This window comes from Girardinichthys multiradiatus, chromosome 20 (assembly GCF_021462225.1).
Source record: "Girardinichthys multiradiatus isolate DD_20200921_A chromosome 20, DD_fGirMul_XY1, whole genome shotgun sequence".
In the NCBI taxonomy this organism is placed as follows: domain Eukaryota; kingdom Metazoa; phylum Chordata; class Actinopteri; order Cyprinodontiformes; family Goodeidae; genus Girardinichthys; species Girardinichthys multiradiatus.
Genome location: NC_061812.1, coordinates 34,483,747 through 34,503,380, shown reverse-complemented (window position 1 = coordinate 34,503,380; position 19,634 = coordinate 34,483,747). Strand labels below are relative to the sequence as shown.

The 19,634-nt window shown below is 40.1% G+C and overlaps 1 protein-coding gene across 4 annotated transcripts in view; it reads right to left on the bottom strand.

The window, feature by feature from the left end:
• Nucleotides 1-19,634, bottom strand: part of LOC124856168 (plexin-A1-like) — a 271,437-nt gene that overhangs the window by 96,711 nt on the left and 155,092 nt on the right. For all 4 annotated transcript variants that reach the window (XM_047346402.1, XM_047346404.1, XM_047346403.1 and 1 more), the window contains exon 10: nucleotides 3,430-3,630. In XM_047346402.1, the coding sequence (XP_047202358.1) occupies nucleotides 3,430-3,630 (201 nt within the window). The remainder of the gene's footprint in view (nucleotides 1-3,429; nucleotides 3,631-19,634) is intronic.

Sequence of the window (19,634 nt, the reverse complement as noted above, 5' to 3'; positions counted from 1 at the left end):
CTTAATGAGTCTGAACATCATAGAATAATCTCTACATCAAAATCTAAAACCAAATCTGAACTGGATAATTCTAGACTTAGAGATTCTTTAAAACACAATTTGTGATTTATGAAACTACTTATTTGTGGAAAATGTTTGCTAAAATCTCATCTCTTCTCAGTTTTATTAGCCCACTATTCGCCTTGTCAACTGGATGCGTCAATGTATCCATACTCGCCACAGCTCTAGTTTCTCTACTTGTGCTCCCTTCCTCAGTTTTTGTGTGTTAGTTTGACACATGGATTTTAGAGATCTGAGTCACTCAATCTCAAAGAAAAACCACTGGTTTAGCACTCTAGAGTTTATCCCATTGATTAGCAGCCTAACGCCCCCCATAAAGCTCTCTTGTTGCAGTGTTCTGAAGGAAGAGCAAATCCACAGATGCATTCAGGGCTATCATGGGAGACACAGTAAGACTTGTTGAGAGATGCACATGTCAACGTGCCTACAGACAGTGATTAACCCCTCTCGTCATAGGTGTGTGTGAGTGTGTTTATATATACAAACAGATGCAGCAGTGTGCACACAGCATAAAAGATGAAGTCTATTTCCACCGCAATCATGCATGATTCATAGAGTCAGCGCTGAACGCTGTCACAGCATGAACAAACAGAGAGGAGCCTGTGTGAAAAGCTGAGATATGAAGGTCTATAAATGGATAAACTAATATTTAAGACCCTATTCTTCTGAAATATTGCTCCTGTGCTAAAATAAGACCCTCATCCAAATAATTCATGACACATAATTAAACTCATAATCTCAAGTCTGCATGAATTATGCCATAATGGCAAGTTCATGCAGCTGGCACCTTTTTCCTTCTCCTGAATCTAAATACAGTGCATGAAGACTCTATGCATGTGCTACATCGATATCTGGCATTGCATCAAGCGTCGACAGCCCAAGGCTAATTACTGCTAGCTTGTCTGCATGGTGGACATCAAATAGAGATATTCCACTTTCAGCAAGAGCTGGACTTTGTTGCTTATTAAAACCGGCCTTGCAGCTACAATAAAGAGTCAATAAACAGACATCTCTGTGGACAGACAGTCCTGTAGCAGGATAATTATCCCTGCCTTCACTGTCAAGCATCTGCCAACACCTGAAGACTATCCGTCGATATAGACAGAATACTGTCAAAGTGGGTCCCCATCAAGATCTACAGCTCAGGACGGACCGATGGTAAAGTATGTTAATGGCAAAACCTCAGGTTATCATGACAAGTGCCAGAGATTCCCAACCAAAAATTACATCTAAGTGTTTCTAATTTAACAGATATATTATTCCCTGTTGCTGTGACACCTGCAGAGCCTGCATGAAAAACTAAATTAAAAGCTCTACCTATCACCTCTTTTCTAAAAATAGAAACGCCGAGGTACAGAAGCACCAAGTGGAGGTGAACTTATGAGGAAGATTGAGCACCGAATCCGGGGAGCAGCAGGAAGGCAGATAGAAAAAGATGAACTCTGAAGGCGGATGGAGGAAAAGAGAGGGAGAGGTATAAAGTGGAGGTGTAAACATGATCAATCCGCTCCAAACTAGGTTCAGAGAGAGACTTCTTCTCCACATTTTCAGCCTCAATGAAGCGCAACGCTAGCTACCTCTTATCTGTCATGCTACTGTGAAGCCACACGCGTGCATGCACAAACAGCCACATTCTAACACCAAACAGGCATGGACTCACATGCACAAATACCTCTGCGCACCTAAAAATCCTCTGCACACATGCAAACAAACCGGGTCGGTACTAAATGGTGTGCAGAAAATACCCTACGTGACAACACTAAATCCAGTTAATATGTATCACTACCAGTTAAAGCCATGAGCACATACTGTACCCTGGAGTAGTGTTTATACTATGGAGCTTTGTCATATTTTGTCATGTCAGCACTACAAACGTCAGTGTGGTTTTCTTGGGATTGTGTGATAGACCAGCACAGAGTACAAAAGTAGGAGATAAAGTGAAAATATGTTTTTAAATGTTTTTGCTAATAACAATCTGATAACATTAGAGTGGATTTTATATTCACCTCCAGACCTAAAACTGTGTAGAACCACATTTTCCTGCAACTACCATTGCAAATGTTAGGTTATGTCTATATCAGCTTTGCACATTTAGAGACAGATTTTTCTGTTTAGCATCAGCAAACAACAATTTTCAAGTTTTGCCACCGATTATCCAACAAATTTAAGTCTGGGTTTTAACCGGGCCATTTTAAAACCTCAGTGGACTTTGACTTAAACCGTTCCAGTGTAGCTCTGGCTGTATGTTTAGGGTCATTGTCCTGGTGGGAGATCCACCTCTTCTCTTTTTTAGCATCCAACAGGTTTTCTAACAGAATATTTAGCTCAATTTTCTAAAGAAAAACATCCCCATAGCACTATCCTGCCACCACCATGTTTCACAAGGATGGACTGTTCAGGATGATGTGAAGGTGTTAGCTTTTTGCCACACAACGTTGGCATGTTGTCCATAAACCGAGTGACTTGTGAGAGCAATTAGTTGCACAAGATTTAATTTAGACGTATCAAAGTAAAGAAGGCTAAATACAACTACATACCACATTTATTATTTGTTAAAAAAAATTACGTAACAATTATGCACTACTTTGCATGGATCTATCACACAAACTACATATAGTATATGCTTGTTATTGTAATAAAACATAATGTAAAAATATTCAAGGGGCCCGAACACTTTTGCAAAGCATTGAAAAAAACTAAGCAATGAACATTCATACCTCAGCCTTACTCACTCATGCTTGAGCAATATTTTACATCACGTTCTACAAAACACAAAGCAATTACTTATGATTTGGACTAATAAAAAGTGAGAAAAAAACCCATCATATATACATGCATCTTAATCCAAAGTTTAATACTGCCAACAATATTTATTTGCCAACTATTAGTTCAACGCAACATGTAAGCATTGGGTCATTTATCTAGACTGTCACCAAGTCAATATGCAATGAGTGCGTAGTGATTCATCATGATGGTGAGCACAATTATGTCCAGAATGGCCATTAGCTGTTGGAGGCTATTATTTAACCTTGACCAAGTCAATGCCTTCACTGGGATCATGATTTAGTTACCCAGATGTATTGATTTGAACAAAAGTAAATGCACTGCTTTCAATCTGTACATAATACACAGCATCATTCATGATGCAATTTATTAAACAGTGCATCTCTTTCTAAATTTTATTTTTCTATATAAATATGTGAACTTGCATACTTACGCCTTACTCTTAACATAATTGTTTTTTTTTTATGTTGACTCAAGCAAACACCATCACCACCTATAGTGTTCTCCAACAGTAACAGCGCTAAAACTGTATGTTTTAATACAGAGATTACTCAGATTTCTCACAATCTTTCTGTCATTACTCACCGCTGTTTTCTGGCACTGGATGGAGGTGCTGTTGAAGCGCAGCGCAGGAACACTGTATGTCACGCCCTGGATGTCAAAGACACACTCATAGTTCTTCTGTCCGGACTGAGGTTGGGGTAGGTTTCTCGCTGTCAAGGTGATCGGCTTGGTGACTCCGACTGGCATGTAAATCTGGGTTGATGGCAGAATCTGGGGGCAATCCTGGGAAGACAAAGAAAATGAAGATGCTTAATCTCTAAATCTCTATCTCTAAAGGAGAAAACATGGCAGGAAGAGGGGTTTTTCAGCAGGGTTAGAATTGTAAACAGCTCTAAGAAAATATGACGGCTAATGAAGTCAACTTGTTGCCATTTCCTCTCCAGTCTAAAGAACTGCTTCAGTATTTACATATAGTACCTCTGAGAAAATATTGACACCCTTTTAAACTATTCCAAATTTTGTCATGCTACAACCACAAACCTTAACGTATATCACTGAGATTTTATGTGACAGACCAACATAATGACATATGGTTTCCAAATCAAAGGCAATCAACTATCTTCAGTAGTCCTGGATTCACCTGCGTCCACCTGTGGGTTTTTGACTCTCAGCATAAATGCTGCTGTTCTGTGAAGGCCTCGGAGATATGTTGGAAGACATTAGTGAACAAACAGCATCATGAAGACCAAGTAGAAAAGCACGCAGGTCAAGGATAAGGTTGTGCAGACATTTAAAGTGCAGTTAGGTTATAAAACAATATAACAAACAATCTATCAGAACGATTTAATCGATCATCTGAAAATGCAAAGAGTACAGTACAACTGAAAAACTGCTAAGACATAGTTGTCCACCAAAGCTGACAGGCTGAGCATGGAGAGCATTGATCAGAAAAGAGGCCAAGAGGCCACATGTAACTTAGGGGGAGCTGCAGAGCTCTTGTGGGGGAATATGAATCAGTATCATTCGGTTGTCAGGGACACAAAAGCTGGTCAGAGTTGATGGGAGGAATAATGGATCTAAATACAGGGTAATCCTCGAAGAAAATCTCTGAATGGCTGCAAAATACTTGAAACTGAGGCAACATCCAGCAAAACAACTCTCAACAGTCTGCCAGAGCTCCAGTGGAATAAAGTATATTTATATATGTGTTGACTGCCTCTGTAAAAGGCCGAAACCTAAAAAAAATCTAAAAGGGTATTTTGCAAAGTATAGGCTCAGGGGAACTGGATACAGTCACACACCACCCCTTTAAGATTTTTATTGTTTAAACCTTTTAAAAACCAGGTATTCCACATCACAGGTATGCACTGTTGGTCAATCACATAAAATCCAATAAAATAGTATGAAGGCTGATGGAAAAAATGGGAAAAAGTTCAAGGGATATGAATACTTTGCAAGGCACTGTAGGCTGAGTGCAGAACTCTGGCATCATGGTTGAAACTCCAGGCAAAACAGCAACTTGTGAAAAGTATATAGGGTACTTTTTAACCACCAAATCTTTGTGCCAATGTTATGGTGATCCAATATAGTTGTGTGAAATGAAATAACAAGCTCTATGTTTGTTTCTAAGAATATGCATGCAACTTTGTGATCGTGGGAAGATCCAAGGGGTTTGTTTAGATCATCTGGCAACCGCCCATCAACTGAGGGGCAAAACCCTGCAGAGTGTGTGTTTGAGCATGTTTCCTTGTACAGATGCGTTAGAGACACACAGCTTCCTTAACGTGCAATTGGATTAATTTAGCATGTTTGGGACAAGAATAAGACGGGACAGAATGCTTGGAGCATAAACTTTCCGAGAATTGAATTTGTGCATGTGCTGGAAGAAATTAACTCATTACAGTGTTCAGGCTATAATTTGGTAGAGCGATGTGGGTCTCATCAACACAGATGGGTTAAAGATCCCAGCCTGTACCTTGTCATACATATCATACACTGACACATAAGAGACATGCACACACAAGGAATTCATACTCGGCTATTTATATAGGGTGTTGGGCCTCAAAATTATGCATTAAGATTCAGATTGATTATTCAGCTAAAATATTGCAGTACCTATTTTTCCAAAAAGTCTCAGGTGTACAGGCTAACAGACTCTTATTAGACGTTCAAAAAAGATCTCTGACCAGATCCTTGTTTAATATTCGCTGCTAACATGTCACCTCACACCCTTTCCCTTCAATTATCTCTTTAAGCCCCTATCTAACTCCCTGCTCTGTACATTTTTCTTTCCCCTTTCTCCAGCCACAGCTGCTGTACATTAGAAGCTACAGTGTGTCCCCAGGGCCCGAACACAATGCCTGAAGTTTGTTCATTAGCCTGCTTAGCCCTGGCTTTGTATTTCAGATCACACACAAACACGCAGCCCCCCAACACATAATGAGGGAGGGGAATACTACAGGAGGAAGACGGAGCGGAGTGCAGAGGACCAGACGTATAATCAACTAGGACGGAGGCGGGGTGAGCGGAGGAAGGGAGCAGCAGGAAAATGGATGGTTAAGAAGGAAGGAGAAAGGTAGGGAGCGGAGGAGGGAGGAGTAGTGAGAAATTGAAGGGAAAGAAATGTGAGATGAGGAAAAAAAAGGCAAAAAAAAAAAAGTAGTTTAATTGGGAGGAGAAAATAATGAATGAGATGTTAATGTAAGAATAAGAAAAGATAAATTGAACTACCTAAAAAAGGGACATCATCAAATGTGATGTTGAGCAGAAAAAAGTTTCAATTCAGTTCAATTCAATTCAGTTTATTTATGTAGCGCCAATTGACAACACAATTTCTCAAGGCACTTCACAAAAGTCAGGTACATACATTCCAATTAATCCTAACCATTGAACAGTGCAGTCAGATTCAGTTATTTATTCAAACTGGATAAAAAGACTATAAGTACAATAAAACTATATTTCAAACTAAAAAGACCGAGTGGGATCCCTGTATCCTCCTGCATCTTTTCAATGCATTTATCCATCCATCCATCTCCAGCCACATCGTGTACCGAGTCCCCGACAATGTCCTACTTAATTAACTGCCTGGAGTCTCAGACAGCTCTAGAAAATTGATGGAAGGGGCCAGAGATGGAGGGAGAGGCGGGAGACTGCGACAGAAGAGGAAACAGAGATTGATTTGCTCTTGTGGCTTTTGAAGTTGAGTCACAGAAAGGTACTGTAAGCTCATGTCAAAACCTGAGGACTTGCATCACTCGGGGTGTCACAAGGTAGAGGGGAAAAAAAGGTTTGAACACCCTGCTACTATGTCAGGAAAGCCTCTGAATTGCAAGCTAGTACAGCCCGTAGCATAAGCTGCTGCTAACTGATGTTTTATTCATCTATCGACATTGTGTCAGCTCCACCGTTTACTTGTCGCTTCTTGGCCTGTTATATTTCCTTATACTATCCTTTTAATTAAATTACTTCTCACTATTAATGCATAAACAGCTTTAAAAAAATCTAATAAAAACGAAAAAATAAATTATTTCTATATATTGAAGAAAAGATTAGGTCAACTTGTGGCACTGTATATGTAAGATTTGTAAGCCTTATATTGCCAAAAGTATTGGGACTGTGATCCAAATCACTGAATTCTGGTGTTCCAATAAGATTTTAGTTTATGGCCCCTTTGCCAACATCTACCTCCATTTAATACCTACACATCAGCATTTCATCCAGTCCTACTTCAATTCTGTACCTGTAAACAAACCACTCAATCTTAAACTAGTGTGTACTAGTTTATTTGGATTGTAGTCTAGTATTTACCTTAGCCATGGAGATAAATTGTCTCAAAAATTGCATGTTACTTACATTGATGTTGTGTTATCTGAAAACTTTGTATTACTCTCTATTGTTTATGATCCACTTTTTGCCTCAGTGACGTCAATAAAATACGTCCACCTGCTGGAAGGTACTATTTATTGCAGTCATGCAACGACATTGCTTTACAGCAGACTTAGTAGATCATAGAAAATTACTTTTGCAAAGCAGGTATAAAACTTTCCTAAAGCAGGTTCAAGTTGCCAAACTTCCTGTGGTGGACCACACCGTTTCAAATCAAAAAAGGCGAGAACAAACAACCAAAACCAGAACCTGCTCCAATAGCATTCATTACCACAATCAAGCATTTAAGCATGCAGATTACATCTATAAACATTTGTGAATGCGTGGGTTGATCTCTGGAGATCGGGGAATGTAAGTATGGTACCATCGCAGAACGCCTTCTTTTCAATAATTCCATTCATGAAATTTCATAACCGTAAGTGGCTCAAAAAATTGAAGCAAATGAGAACAACGGTAACTCAACCATAGAGGAAGCTAATCAGTTACAGACCTTTAAATGTCATGTGGCCTTCAGATTAACTTAAGAACAGTGCGTAGAAGAGTTGCATAGAATGGGTTTCCTTAGCTGGGCAGCAGCATACAAACTTTGCAAGTGCAATGAAAAGCATCAGATTCTGTGGTGTAATGCACCTCACTTATCGGCTTCTAGGCTTGCTCCCTTAGTTCTAGCCAAATAAACTATTGGTGCTGTAACATAAAAAGAGATTTTTGGCAATTTAATGCTTCCTACTATGTGGAAACAGTTTGGGGATAACCCCCTCTTTTTCCATCTTCCATGTCCTTATGCACATGGAAGATGTGTACTAACTTGACTGCCCTGCACAGATCCATGACCTTAACCCCACAGAGGACCTTTGGGATGCATAGGAGAGACAGCATGTCAGGCCTCCTCATCCAGCAGCAGTACCTAACCTCACAAATGCTATCCTGGAAGAACGATCAAATATTCACATAAACACACTCCTAAACCTTGTACACAGCCTTCCCAGGCGAGTAGAAGCTATAGCTCTAAAGAGTGGTCCAACTCAATATTAAAGCTAATGTATCAGGAACACTGTTAATAAAGTTCACGCGTGTAATGGCAGATTTCTCTACTTCTGACAATACAGCCCAGTGGCTATGTTTTCGTTTAGTTTATATAAAACATTAAATAACTTATAGATATGGTACTTCACCACTGCCCTTGTCTCTGCAATGCTGTATTGAAACCGATAGGATTGTAAAGGGAATGTGAGGTAAAAGAAAGGAAAAAAGGAGGATACCGAGGGAGCAGGATGAACAGAACACCATTGTGCAGGGAGAAACAATTTCATCAGTCTTTGTGACAGGTGCCAAAACAGTTCAAAGCCCGCATTCGGGCTACAGAGTACAGAATACACTGAAACAATATTTTACCGAGGGGAATACTTTGAAGCTAGAGGAAATTCTTTTCTTTTTTTTTATTTCCTTCCTTTTCATGACTTCTCAGTTTACAACTCATCTGTGAAGAAGGATGCTTCGGTTTTCTTTGCCAGATGTGACACAGCATCTGGCAGATTTAAGGATGACCAACAGGCAGGAAGAGAAAGTGATGTGCATGTGTGTATTGTTAAGACAACATGTATTATTGTGAGTGTGTGAATCCACCTTATGGGCTTACTGCCAGACAGGTTGCATATAATGAATGCCTCAGGATAACTTAAAGGCATTACATCGAGTCAAAAGTCTCACAAAAGATCAATAAAAGAGCAAATTGCAATTAAACTTTTCTTTCACCAGACCATGAACTTCTTACACAGACCAGCAGCTCGCTTCATAAGGGTCACTTCATCTTGCCGCGCTGTAACAGCTAAGAGGTGCTTTTAGTAAAGCTGTGTGCATCTGTGAGTGCAGGAGATGCGTGAAAAGAATGCATGACACAGATGGTTTTGTCTTCAAGAGAATGCAGCACAAAAACATCTGCTCAGTTTTAGGATTCTTATCACCGTCTTTGCATTCAAACATCTTTAGAAACCTTTTACTTTCCACACATGCAAAAGCTCAGACACCTGCATTTGCACAAACACCTATAATTGTATTTTTAGCTGGGAAATGTATTCTTCCACTGGTCACACATAGACTAAACAGTATGTATATGTACCTGAATGTGTGCAGAAGTGTGTGTTTGTGATGGCTGACATCCAAGTAGCCAGAGGGGTCTCTTTAGCAGCTCTGCATATTTGTTCTACCTCCAAGAATGCCCGAGGCCAATGGTGCATTTCTCCTTTCTTATGGCATGTATAAATATGTAGATTATAAAGAGGAAATGTAAAAATTCCTTCAGATCCCCTGCTTTATTTTCTGCAAAACAAAAAAAAAACAAAAAAAACTAAGATGTTCTTAATGAACTTGCAGCTTACATAAACTTCAAAGGCTAATTTATTTATGTCCAAAAAGGCAGATTACGATGCCTAGCTGATACTGGATCCAAACTCAATGTTGAAAAAAAAATCCTGCAGGTGGTGTTTGAGGAGTGATGATAGGATGGAGTAGAAGATAGCTCAACAAACTGGTGCCCCAGGTGGGATAATGTTGGCACTGCTTCGGTCTGTCAAAGAGCTGAGCCAAAAAAACCAAAGCTCTTGATTTACCAGTCCGTCTACAGTCATGAGTATTAGATTGTGACAGAAAGAACAAGCTCCGAGATGCATGCGGTGGAAATTAGCTTTGTCTGTAGGGTAGCTGGGCTCACCCTAAAGAGCAACACAAAACTGGGAGGTCTATGATGCTTTCTATCAAACAACCAACACTGGCAGATGGCCAACTCTCTAAGGAAAGGCACCCAATGAGCCTCTCCAAACTCGTTTCTTACCAGAAGAATTGCAATGTCTGATAAAACTATGCAAGATTTCAGCTATCTTTTCTATGTCAGTTTGCTTAAAGAAGACATGTTAAATGTACCTTAAAGGTGGTAACTGATGCAGCCCCATAGATGAGATGCACCACGATGCTCCTAATGTGCATTACCCTTTAGAGACTGGACAAGAAGTCAACTTGAAGGAGGAAGTAGAGCCACTGGCCATTGCCCTCCAAAGGTGGCTTGGGTATGTTATCAGGATGCCTATCTGGCATCCCCTTTGGAAGTTTTCTATGCATTTCCCACTGGGAACACCCCCCAGTTCAGACCCAGAGGGTCGATATATTCCTTCTGGCCTGGGAAGGCTTTGGGATCCCCCAGAATGCGCAGGAGCATTTTGCAATGAAGAGAAATGTCAAAATTCCCTCCTTAATCTGTTACCCTTGCAACCAGACCTCAGAAAGGTGGAATATTTTGCCCACAAAAAAAGCATTCTTTGGAGCAGGGATACCTCACATTTTTCATTTCAAAATTCCTTACTTCTTCAGACTCAACTATATATACAGAAATACACAACAATCAACACTTCTCTGCTGTTTGTTTTACTATTAAAACTCTAAAAGTCCCAAAGTTTATACTTATCTTTATAAGTTGCATCACCTCAGCAAACTGTCAATTAAATTTCATGCTTTAAACAGTAGTTATGCCTAAAAAAAATCTAACTTAAGACAGTGTGACAACAATGTCTAAGGTGCAAGAAAAACATTTGCGGCAGTCAAAAATTGTTGTTAGGAAATTTCAAATATTTAATATAAATGTGAAAAAAGCATAATTTTTCCATACTTATTCAGACCGGAAAAATAGTAACAGTGATAGAGTTTTCAGGACTGTCCTGAAAACACTATCACTGTTACTATTTTTCTGGTGTGTAAACGCCCAGATATCAAATTAGATTAGATGCCACAATGAATCCTTTAACAGGAGATCAGCTGTCACTTTAGATTGAGGGAGGTTTAATGCATTTCTCTTTAGTCAACCTCAATGTACTCCGACATGTACTACACTACTTTCACTATTACATCTTCTAAATAAAGACAGACATTAATAAACCAATGTTTGTTGATGGGAAGAGGTAATGTCTACATTGCAGGTGGGCCAAACACCTTTTAACATCAGCCAAGAACAGATAATGAGACAGTCAGCAGGAAGATGTGCCAGCATGTGTGTGTATGTGTATTCATGCAAATATGTAAAAAGGTGAGAGATTAAAATCAAGACATTAGGTGGAGATGGGTCTGGGGGTGGATTGGGACACAAGTGAGAGTAAAGGGGGATAAAGGTAGAAAGCAAGAGTGGGATGCCATATAAATAAATAAATGGAATGAAAGAGCTAAAAGTGTTCTGAAGGTTTGGCATAGCCTGACAAGATATGAATTAATAAAGCTCCAAAAACACCGCACATTCGTAATGAGGCAGATGTCTGGTCGTTGCTTTTTCTTTTTTTTTTAAGTACCCCTCATCTCTCTATGATTCACACACACACCCTTCCATCCATATTTAATTAGCCGCTTCTGTGATGTGCAGACTATAGATCAGGGACAAGAAAAAAATAACACGCTAAATAATGAAGTAAAGCGATATGAGGAGCCCAGGGGAGAGATAAAATGGCAGCGATGGTCACAGAAGAGCAAAGAGGACACAATGGTACAAATAAGAGGAATGCAGTGTGTGTGTGTGTGTGTGTGTGTGTGGATATGTCACGCAGAGCTGACAATGGGAATATATAAAGACTGCCAAATACATCCCATTGCCTGTAGAGCTGGTCTCTTAGGTTTTCTGACAAAGATTTTACCCAGCCAACACAATATATGGTAGCAACAGTCAATCCATAAGGGGAAATTCTTATTCTTTGTAACAAGGAGGACCTCCCATATTGAGACTGAAACCTATTTCTGCTACATAAATAACGCTGTGTAATGAAAGTAGCAAGATAATAATACATAATTTAATAATTCAATTGACAATTAAGCCAAATGGCTCTAAAAAGGTATGCATAAATTTAAGATTTATGCACGTTTTGGTGAATTTGTTGCAGTGCTGGTGGCAACTAAAGGTAAGTTCAGATAAATCCAAAAAGATCTCCTATAAAATATCAAAGGTGTGGATTTCTATGCAATAGTGAAAATCTCCTAAATAATTGATTTACAATGTTAAACAAAGACTCGATAGACTGTGCTTATTTAAGTTATCAGCAGAGATGGTTTAATTACTTTTAAAAACACATTAACAAAATGAGAATTGACAGTTCCGTTTAGGAGTTTTAATTCACTCATCATTGAGCTTTTGAAGACTTATTATAACTGTTCGTTTCACCGTTGGCTGATAAAACATACAACAATGATTTTATAAAGAAGAATTGGATGCACAAGATTGAGATTATTGTGGATATTCCCTAATCTGGACACAGTTAAAATCAGGCATGCATGCAGTATTGGTATTATAAGAACTGGTAGAGTTTATTTAAACTGGTCAGTTTGTTGAAATGGGCCCATTCTTGGCTCATACTCCACACATTCTCAACAGTGATAAGGTCAGTGCTATTTCAGATGCTTAATGTTAGCCTGTGTTATTCATTCCAAAACCAGTTAGATGTATGTTTAGGATTATTGTCCTGCTGTAACAGCTAATTGTGTGCATGTTGTAACCTGCTGATTTTAGGTAAAGTTAAAATATTTGGATGTTGTCCTCCATCTTCCTTATTCCACTCACTTTATGCAAAGCAAATGTGAGCAAGAGAGACTCAGCATAATGCCACCACCACCATACTTGACACGTATTAGTGTTTTTAGGTTTGAAAGCCACACCCGCCTCCTAACTTTTTTTAGTCATTGAGGCCAAATTGCTCAATCTTGGTCTCATCTGACCATACAATCTTCTTTAAAAGATGGAATGTGGCTTGTGTCCCCAAGATCTATTTTGTTTTAATCTGAGTATCTGTTTTTAAAAAGGACAATTAAAACAATGATTAAAGCCCAAAATAAATGGTGTTCATGTCTATGGTGAGTAGATGAAAACTAGTTTTTTTTCCCTTGTCTACAAGGTCGACTATGAGCCTAATAAAAATCATGACAGCTGTTTATATTTATACAAGAAAAACATTACATAGTTGTAAAATGAGCTAAAAGTAAATTTCTATAGAAGCTGTACATTTCAAATTGTACTTAGAAGCAGGTTAAAAAAAGCATCTGTGCATGTAAAGCCGGCTCATTAGGAAGCAAAAGCCAGAAATATGTTTTGTGACCAAGACTTGCTGCGGGGGATGGAAGGAGCGATAGTCTGTGAGGAACATTTTAATAAGGAAGCAACATGTAGAACAGCGCAGGAGCAAAGGATGCAGAGGAAGAAAGGGGACTTTGAACTTTGAAAAGGACTGAGATTGTCTGCCCACGCCCTTCTTACTGAGCGGAGTGGTGATGCAGGAAGAGAGGATGAGAGAGAAATGAGGTGAACACTGAGTGCAGATGAATGAAGGAATGCATGACTTGAATACATGTTATTCAGTTTTGATTGTTTTGGTTATTAACACCTCCCAGATCTGGAGCTTGCCTGAAACTAACATTCATGTCCTCTCTTTACTCCTTGTGCACACATACTGTCTCAAACTATGGGCTTTGATGCATCATCTACGCAAACACACATTTCTGATTTCATCTCGTAATCCCTTATCTTTGATTTACAAGCAAGGTGCCTGTTTATCCCCTTGACACACATGATGCAGTGTGCCATAAGACAATAAAACATTGGAACATGTGATATGTTTTCTTCTTTTTGATGAAGCTCGTTTTTCCTCCTTATGGATTTTCATAGAACAGAGGGGGAAGGGTGCGGGTTCCTGGCACCCTGTTATCATTCTAACCCAGATATGTCAGCAGCAATCAAACCCTGTGCTTTTCAGCTTTTCAAAAACAAGCTTTGATTTCAGAGGTAGATATGCTCTTCTATCTGCTGCCCACGGCTCTTCTCTGTAGACAGCACAATATTTCAGAAAGTCTGGAGTGAAACCAGAATTTTACAACTGCCACAATACCTCACTTATAGGGAGCAGGTTTGCTTGATTTTATGGAAAATATGGAAAATTTACACTTTTATAATAGGGCTTGGTCACTATTAAACAAACCAAGATTTAAAGGATTACTGATAATTTTGAGATAAACAGCAAAACAACTATTAAATCTGCAATATTCCTTAAGATGGAAAGACATCTAACTACTTAATCTTCATACTTTATGCTGCTTCAACCATTTAACAACAAAAATGTTCAGTTCATTTAGGTAGCTAACATTCTGCTATAGGGTTTCTTCACCAAAGCGATTCCAAGGCCTTCATAAGGCAGCTTTTTAACCACTTCTATCACCAAACTGTTTTTATTTTCCACAAAAATAGACCCAACTAGGAGCCACTTCATTTGGTTACTATAAATGCATCGGAGTGAATTTTTCCGTTTTAATATATTAAAATAATAAAAAGAATTTTGAAAGTAATATGATTAGGAGACGATCTCTCACTCTGCCTGGATGATGTTAAAATAAATGGCAGGAAGATGAGAGACAGCAAATGAATCACAGGATAGGGTGGGCCACGAAGGATACACCAAACCCATCCTCAAAATCTGCAGAAAAAAGGATGCATTTGCCAGCCACATTTGGCGAAGCCTTCGAATTTGGAGAGCCTTCATTGCTTCGTTGTGATGTAATTGGTCTACAAATGAGGCCTTTAAAGGATGCAGCCCCTAAATTTGGAGCTATCAGATGCTTTTACTGTTGAATGTTGCAAAATCATTTTACTACATTACACTTGATGGTTTTTCAATTTTTCCTCTTGAGTTGACCTCTTTATCTTCTTTATGTACTAAGGTTTAACACCTTGTCAACAGGTTTAACTTTTTAAGCTTTTAGTTATTGGCACTAATGCTAGTCCACTGATTTTTCGGCCCTTAGCCTGCTTCCAACAGATCTGTACACATGGTTGATTTGCTTTGTTTTCAGCTAATATTTTCTAATTCAGATTCAGCCTTTAGTTCTCAGTATGCTTCTATTGAGTTTTTATAACACATTTAGTTGTGCTTTTTGTTTCAGTTCAGCTTCCTCAGCAGGTCCGTTTGACTGAATGCTTCAAGCATTCACTGAAGCATTCGCTTGGACACTAACCAGCAGGTGGTTACATATTTTCTCCAAAATTATTATTCTGGTTACAGTTATTAAGTTTGGCTTTATAACTAAACACAACACAGAGGAAATTATTATTCGTAGTCATGTTATACTATAAACTCACCCATAATGTTAGTAAGAGTGCTATTTAAGATTAACATCAAAACAAATGAGTGAAATAATAAAATCCAAACCAGTGCCAGCCATCTTCAAGTCCCTGAGACTACTGTGTTGTGGATTTTTGGCCATCTTGGATTTTGCTAGGGAGCGCAGAGATGTTGTAAAATGGACACAGACATAAGACTGTGAGGGCCCTTTCTGAAAACAGCATGATGAAAAGCCAAACATGACAGACTCACTTAGCTGGTCTTGTGAGATTGGCCACTGGCTCTCCATCCCAGCAGGCGGCTGCTGTTTCTCAATCACAGTCTCTGCTTCTGTGATCTGCCTGCACTTTGGAATTTGTTTGTCCTTCAGCCCATTCGGCTGAATTATTCTTTAACTACCCAGCTCTTTCTCTCAGTGACTTAGCAGTTATTTCCTACCATCCCTGACACACAGGCAGTTTGATAGTGAAAATGCAATATTCATCTGTGTTCAACATTAGGCGGGCTGGCTGTGAGGGCTGTGGAGATGAAGATTTAAAGCGGCCTGAATAATTAAACCACTGGGAACTGTGACAAACACAGATGCAAAGCAGCGCGCACACAGACACTAAGGAGTCCATGTGCACAGCCTGCAGCAATGGCCTGCATGTCCATCACTTTGCTACAAATTAGCTGTTCATTAAACCTTCACTGATGCTGGATTCAGTGGTGCAGTCAGTGTGCTCGCATGACTGGGGTGGAACAGGCCGCACTAGTAAGATTTGGATATTATATGGAGAAGAGAATAACCTAGCGGCAGTGTTACACGCAAAACTGAACTCTACACGTTTTAATGTCCAATCAAATCACTTTAACCGATTTATCCAAGAAACTGGCCTTCAAATCTACATGAAGTCAATATATAATGCATGCTGAGGTTGCTAAATCTCAGCCTCTTCTATAAATATTAATACAATATGCTTGTCTACTAAGCTCAGCTTTTGATACGAGTCCTAGCACAGTCTCTGTGAGACAAGGTAAACGACCCTCTCTGACTTCTTTTGGTGAAAAACTGATGCACAAAGTGAGTGCAAACGTAATTATAGCAGGTTTATGAAGATATGCAACAATTAGAGGTTGGAAAACGTGAAGAAGAAGCCCTTAGCATTACTGTTCTTTCTAAATCCAAAGATGTCAATGGGTAAAATCCTACTCAAGCCATTGCTATCGAATGTTTCAGTGTAATGTGGTATACCTTTTGTTCCCAACCTTCTCCTCTTTAGGCCCCATTTGTAAATCAACGATAAGAGCTGAGCCTCCCCATTCATCAATCAGGTACAGTAAATTTAGTAACTTCTTATTTACATTAGGAACTCTTTTCAGGACATTTTTTTTCCACAAAGATTTATTACATTTTCTTCAGAAATAAGTTGCCAAGATGTCAATGGCACCAACCTGGTGCCATTGACATCTTGACAACCAGGTTGGTGCCAACCATCTTGGCACTAACCTAGTGTATCTGCTATTTGGAAAATATCACTCCAGTATTGTTTTTCTAGGCATTTTGTGGTGAAAACTTCCATTGCATGATCCCTGGAGCTCTCACATGCCATTTATACTGTGTTGATTTCCACACCCCTGATCCTAATATACACGCACTATACGTAAAGGAAGTCTATCCAAAATGACATATATACTCTAGAAAGGTGACAGAAATGGATGTTCCATAAAATTATCTTTATTTCCCCACGTTCAAATTCACATAGCACATGTTTTTCAATATTCCAGCATACAATATTTCTCCGAAATTAAATCAAATTAATGGAAGATAATGTCCTTTTAGATATTATCAACTACAAATGTAGAGGTCCACAACCTCAAATCTTTTCATAGGAATGTATCACTGATGTTCAAATTGGATTGTAGCTTCTCTGGGAGATGATTAATAATATGTATGTAAACACGCAGTGCCACCAGAGTGTTCCTTTTGTGGTGCACATGTTAGACATTTTTTGTTACTTTGCAGTGCAGTTCATGCATATTGATAGGGGACACTGCATCTGCCTGTTGCACTAAGTTCAGATGGATTATGTCCGCAGTTAATGCTGTTTCAAGAATCAAGAATCATCAGGCGAGTCGGGCGGCAAGCTATTGGGGGGCATGTAGGGGCAGCAGCATGTGGGGTGGGGAGGTTGTGTCCTCTTCTTGGATGTGGGGTGACCGGCATTTGGATCGGCTGAGCGGCGATGTTAGAGCTGAGCTGGATAATGTTTCTCCCTGGGCTATCTTTGCAGTGGCGGTGATGTGGTGTGTTTGTGTGGTTGCGGGGGGGCGTGGTGTGGGACGCCAGCTCTGGGTGCTTGCTGGGGACCTCTTGCCAGGTGAGTTTGTCCCGTGGAGTTTGGTGTAGGGTCGGGGGTTCTGTTGTGGGTGCGATGCTCGGTTGTGTCTGCCCTGTTGTGCATGTGGGCAAAGGCTGGGGTGGCGTTGCGCTGGAACCTTGCCTTGCTGTCGCAGCACGCTATGTGGTGGGGGGCAGGATGCGGCGGGGGTACTTAGAGTGGCGCTGTGCGTGAAGCTTGCGCTGTGTGGGTTTGGCTTTGTCAGCTTTTCGGGGATGGAGCTCACCTGTGGGGTGTGCCCACATGGGGAGGGGTTTAATGGCGTTTGGGTTCGGGGGCATGTGTTCGATATCTGTGTCCTGGTTGGGGATGGCCAAGGGTGTAATTTGAGGGGGGGTTATGACCCCCCTAAAAATCTGATCAAGTCAATATGACCCCCCCCAATATAATATCACTGATTTACAAATAAATAATGCATAAATAACTTGTTGATTTTCTTTTATTTTCATTTACCAGCAAAATAACATCATGTAACCACCCCCTCCTCCTAAAAACTTGGTATCACCCAACCCGCTTTCTCCACCAAGCATTCACTGTTTGCTTTCATTTTGATTCAGTCACTGGTGAGAGTGGTAGTACTCTCAAGAAAACCGACAGACAATGATTTTTCACTGGTCGACAGCAACACCTTGTAAAAAGAGCGAAAATCCAAATGAAGTAAATATATATATATATATATATATATATATATATATAAACACACACATAGATATTGTTAAGTTAGTTTTCTCTATACCGCTCGCACACGCCTGTACACGCAGACACACTGAATGGCGGTGCATGTAAACTAGCTTCAAAATACGCTGGTACCCAGGTGCTTTGTTAGAACCTGTCACCTGGACCTCTGGGGCTGAAACTCAAGATGTTTTCAAAAAAGCCCTGAATCTCATGAAAAAAGACATTTAGGAGTTTGTCTGTTCAAAAGATGCAGTAAGCCCCAAAATGACAGACTTCACATTTTTATTAAAAACAATCAGATTTGTTTCTATTGTGTTCCATCTTATCAGTGCCCGCTCTATCCAACCTGACAATGAGTTTAAAGGAAAAGAAGGCCAAGATGTGGTTATTTGTGCACACGTGGTACCGCAACTGCCAACAACTCACACAGGCTGAGGTGGACTGGCAATTTGTCCATTCTGGACTAGTCCAGGATGGCTGTTCGGTCCAGGAGCGTCGGCCTACCTCATTAGTTACCCAAAACGTTACACTGAGCACATCAAACAGGGCTACAATAGGGGAGACGCCTCAATTCGGAGCAACTGCGGAGCCAACCAGAGAATGGGAGCCTGGTGGGTGTGTTCGCCCAGGAACTGGAAGCAGAGCGGCTTAACCCAGACTGAAGTTAGCGGTAAACCTGAAGGCTGGCTCAGAATGGGCTAATTGTAAGCTAGCGCTAATCACTGATTCATCCAGCAAGACATGAGGTGGAGGTTCACTAATGAGCATTATCAGGGTCATGATGAGGGACTTTCACCTGAGCTACAGGTGAAGTTAAATGGCCTGGCCATGATAGAAAACAGTAGTAACCCTCTTTGTGAGCTTCTAGCTGGATCTGCATCATGATGTGAAAAATATCTGATCTTTAGTCAAAAGGTTCATGAAAGGAGGAACATATTTTAATGAAATGTTGGGATAGCTCATAGCATAATTAAAATAAATGAATGTGTTTTTAGGGGTGAGGGGTGTGTTTTTAGAGCTAGGGTGAGGAGCTCGGCCATCCGGGAGGGGCTAAGAGTAGAGCCGCTGCTCCTCCACATCGAGAGGAGCCAGTTGAGGTGGCCCAGGTATCTATACCGGATGTCTTCCACAGGAGGTGTTCCAGGCACGTCCCACCGGAAGGAGGCCCAGGACACGCTGGAGAGACTATGTCTCTCGGCTGGCCTGGGAACGC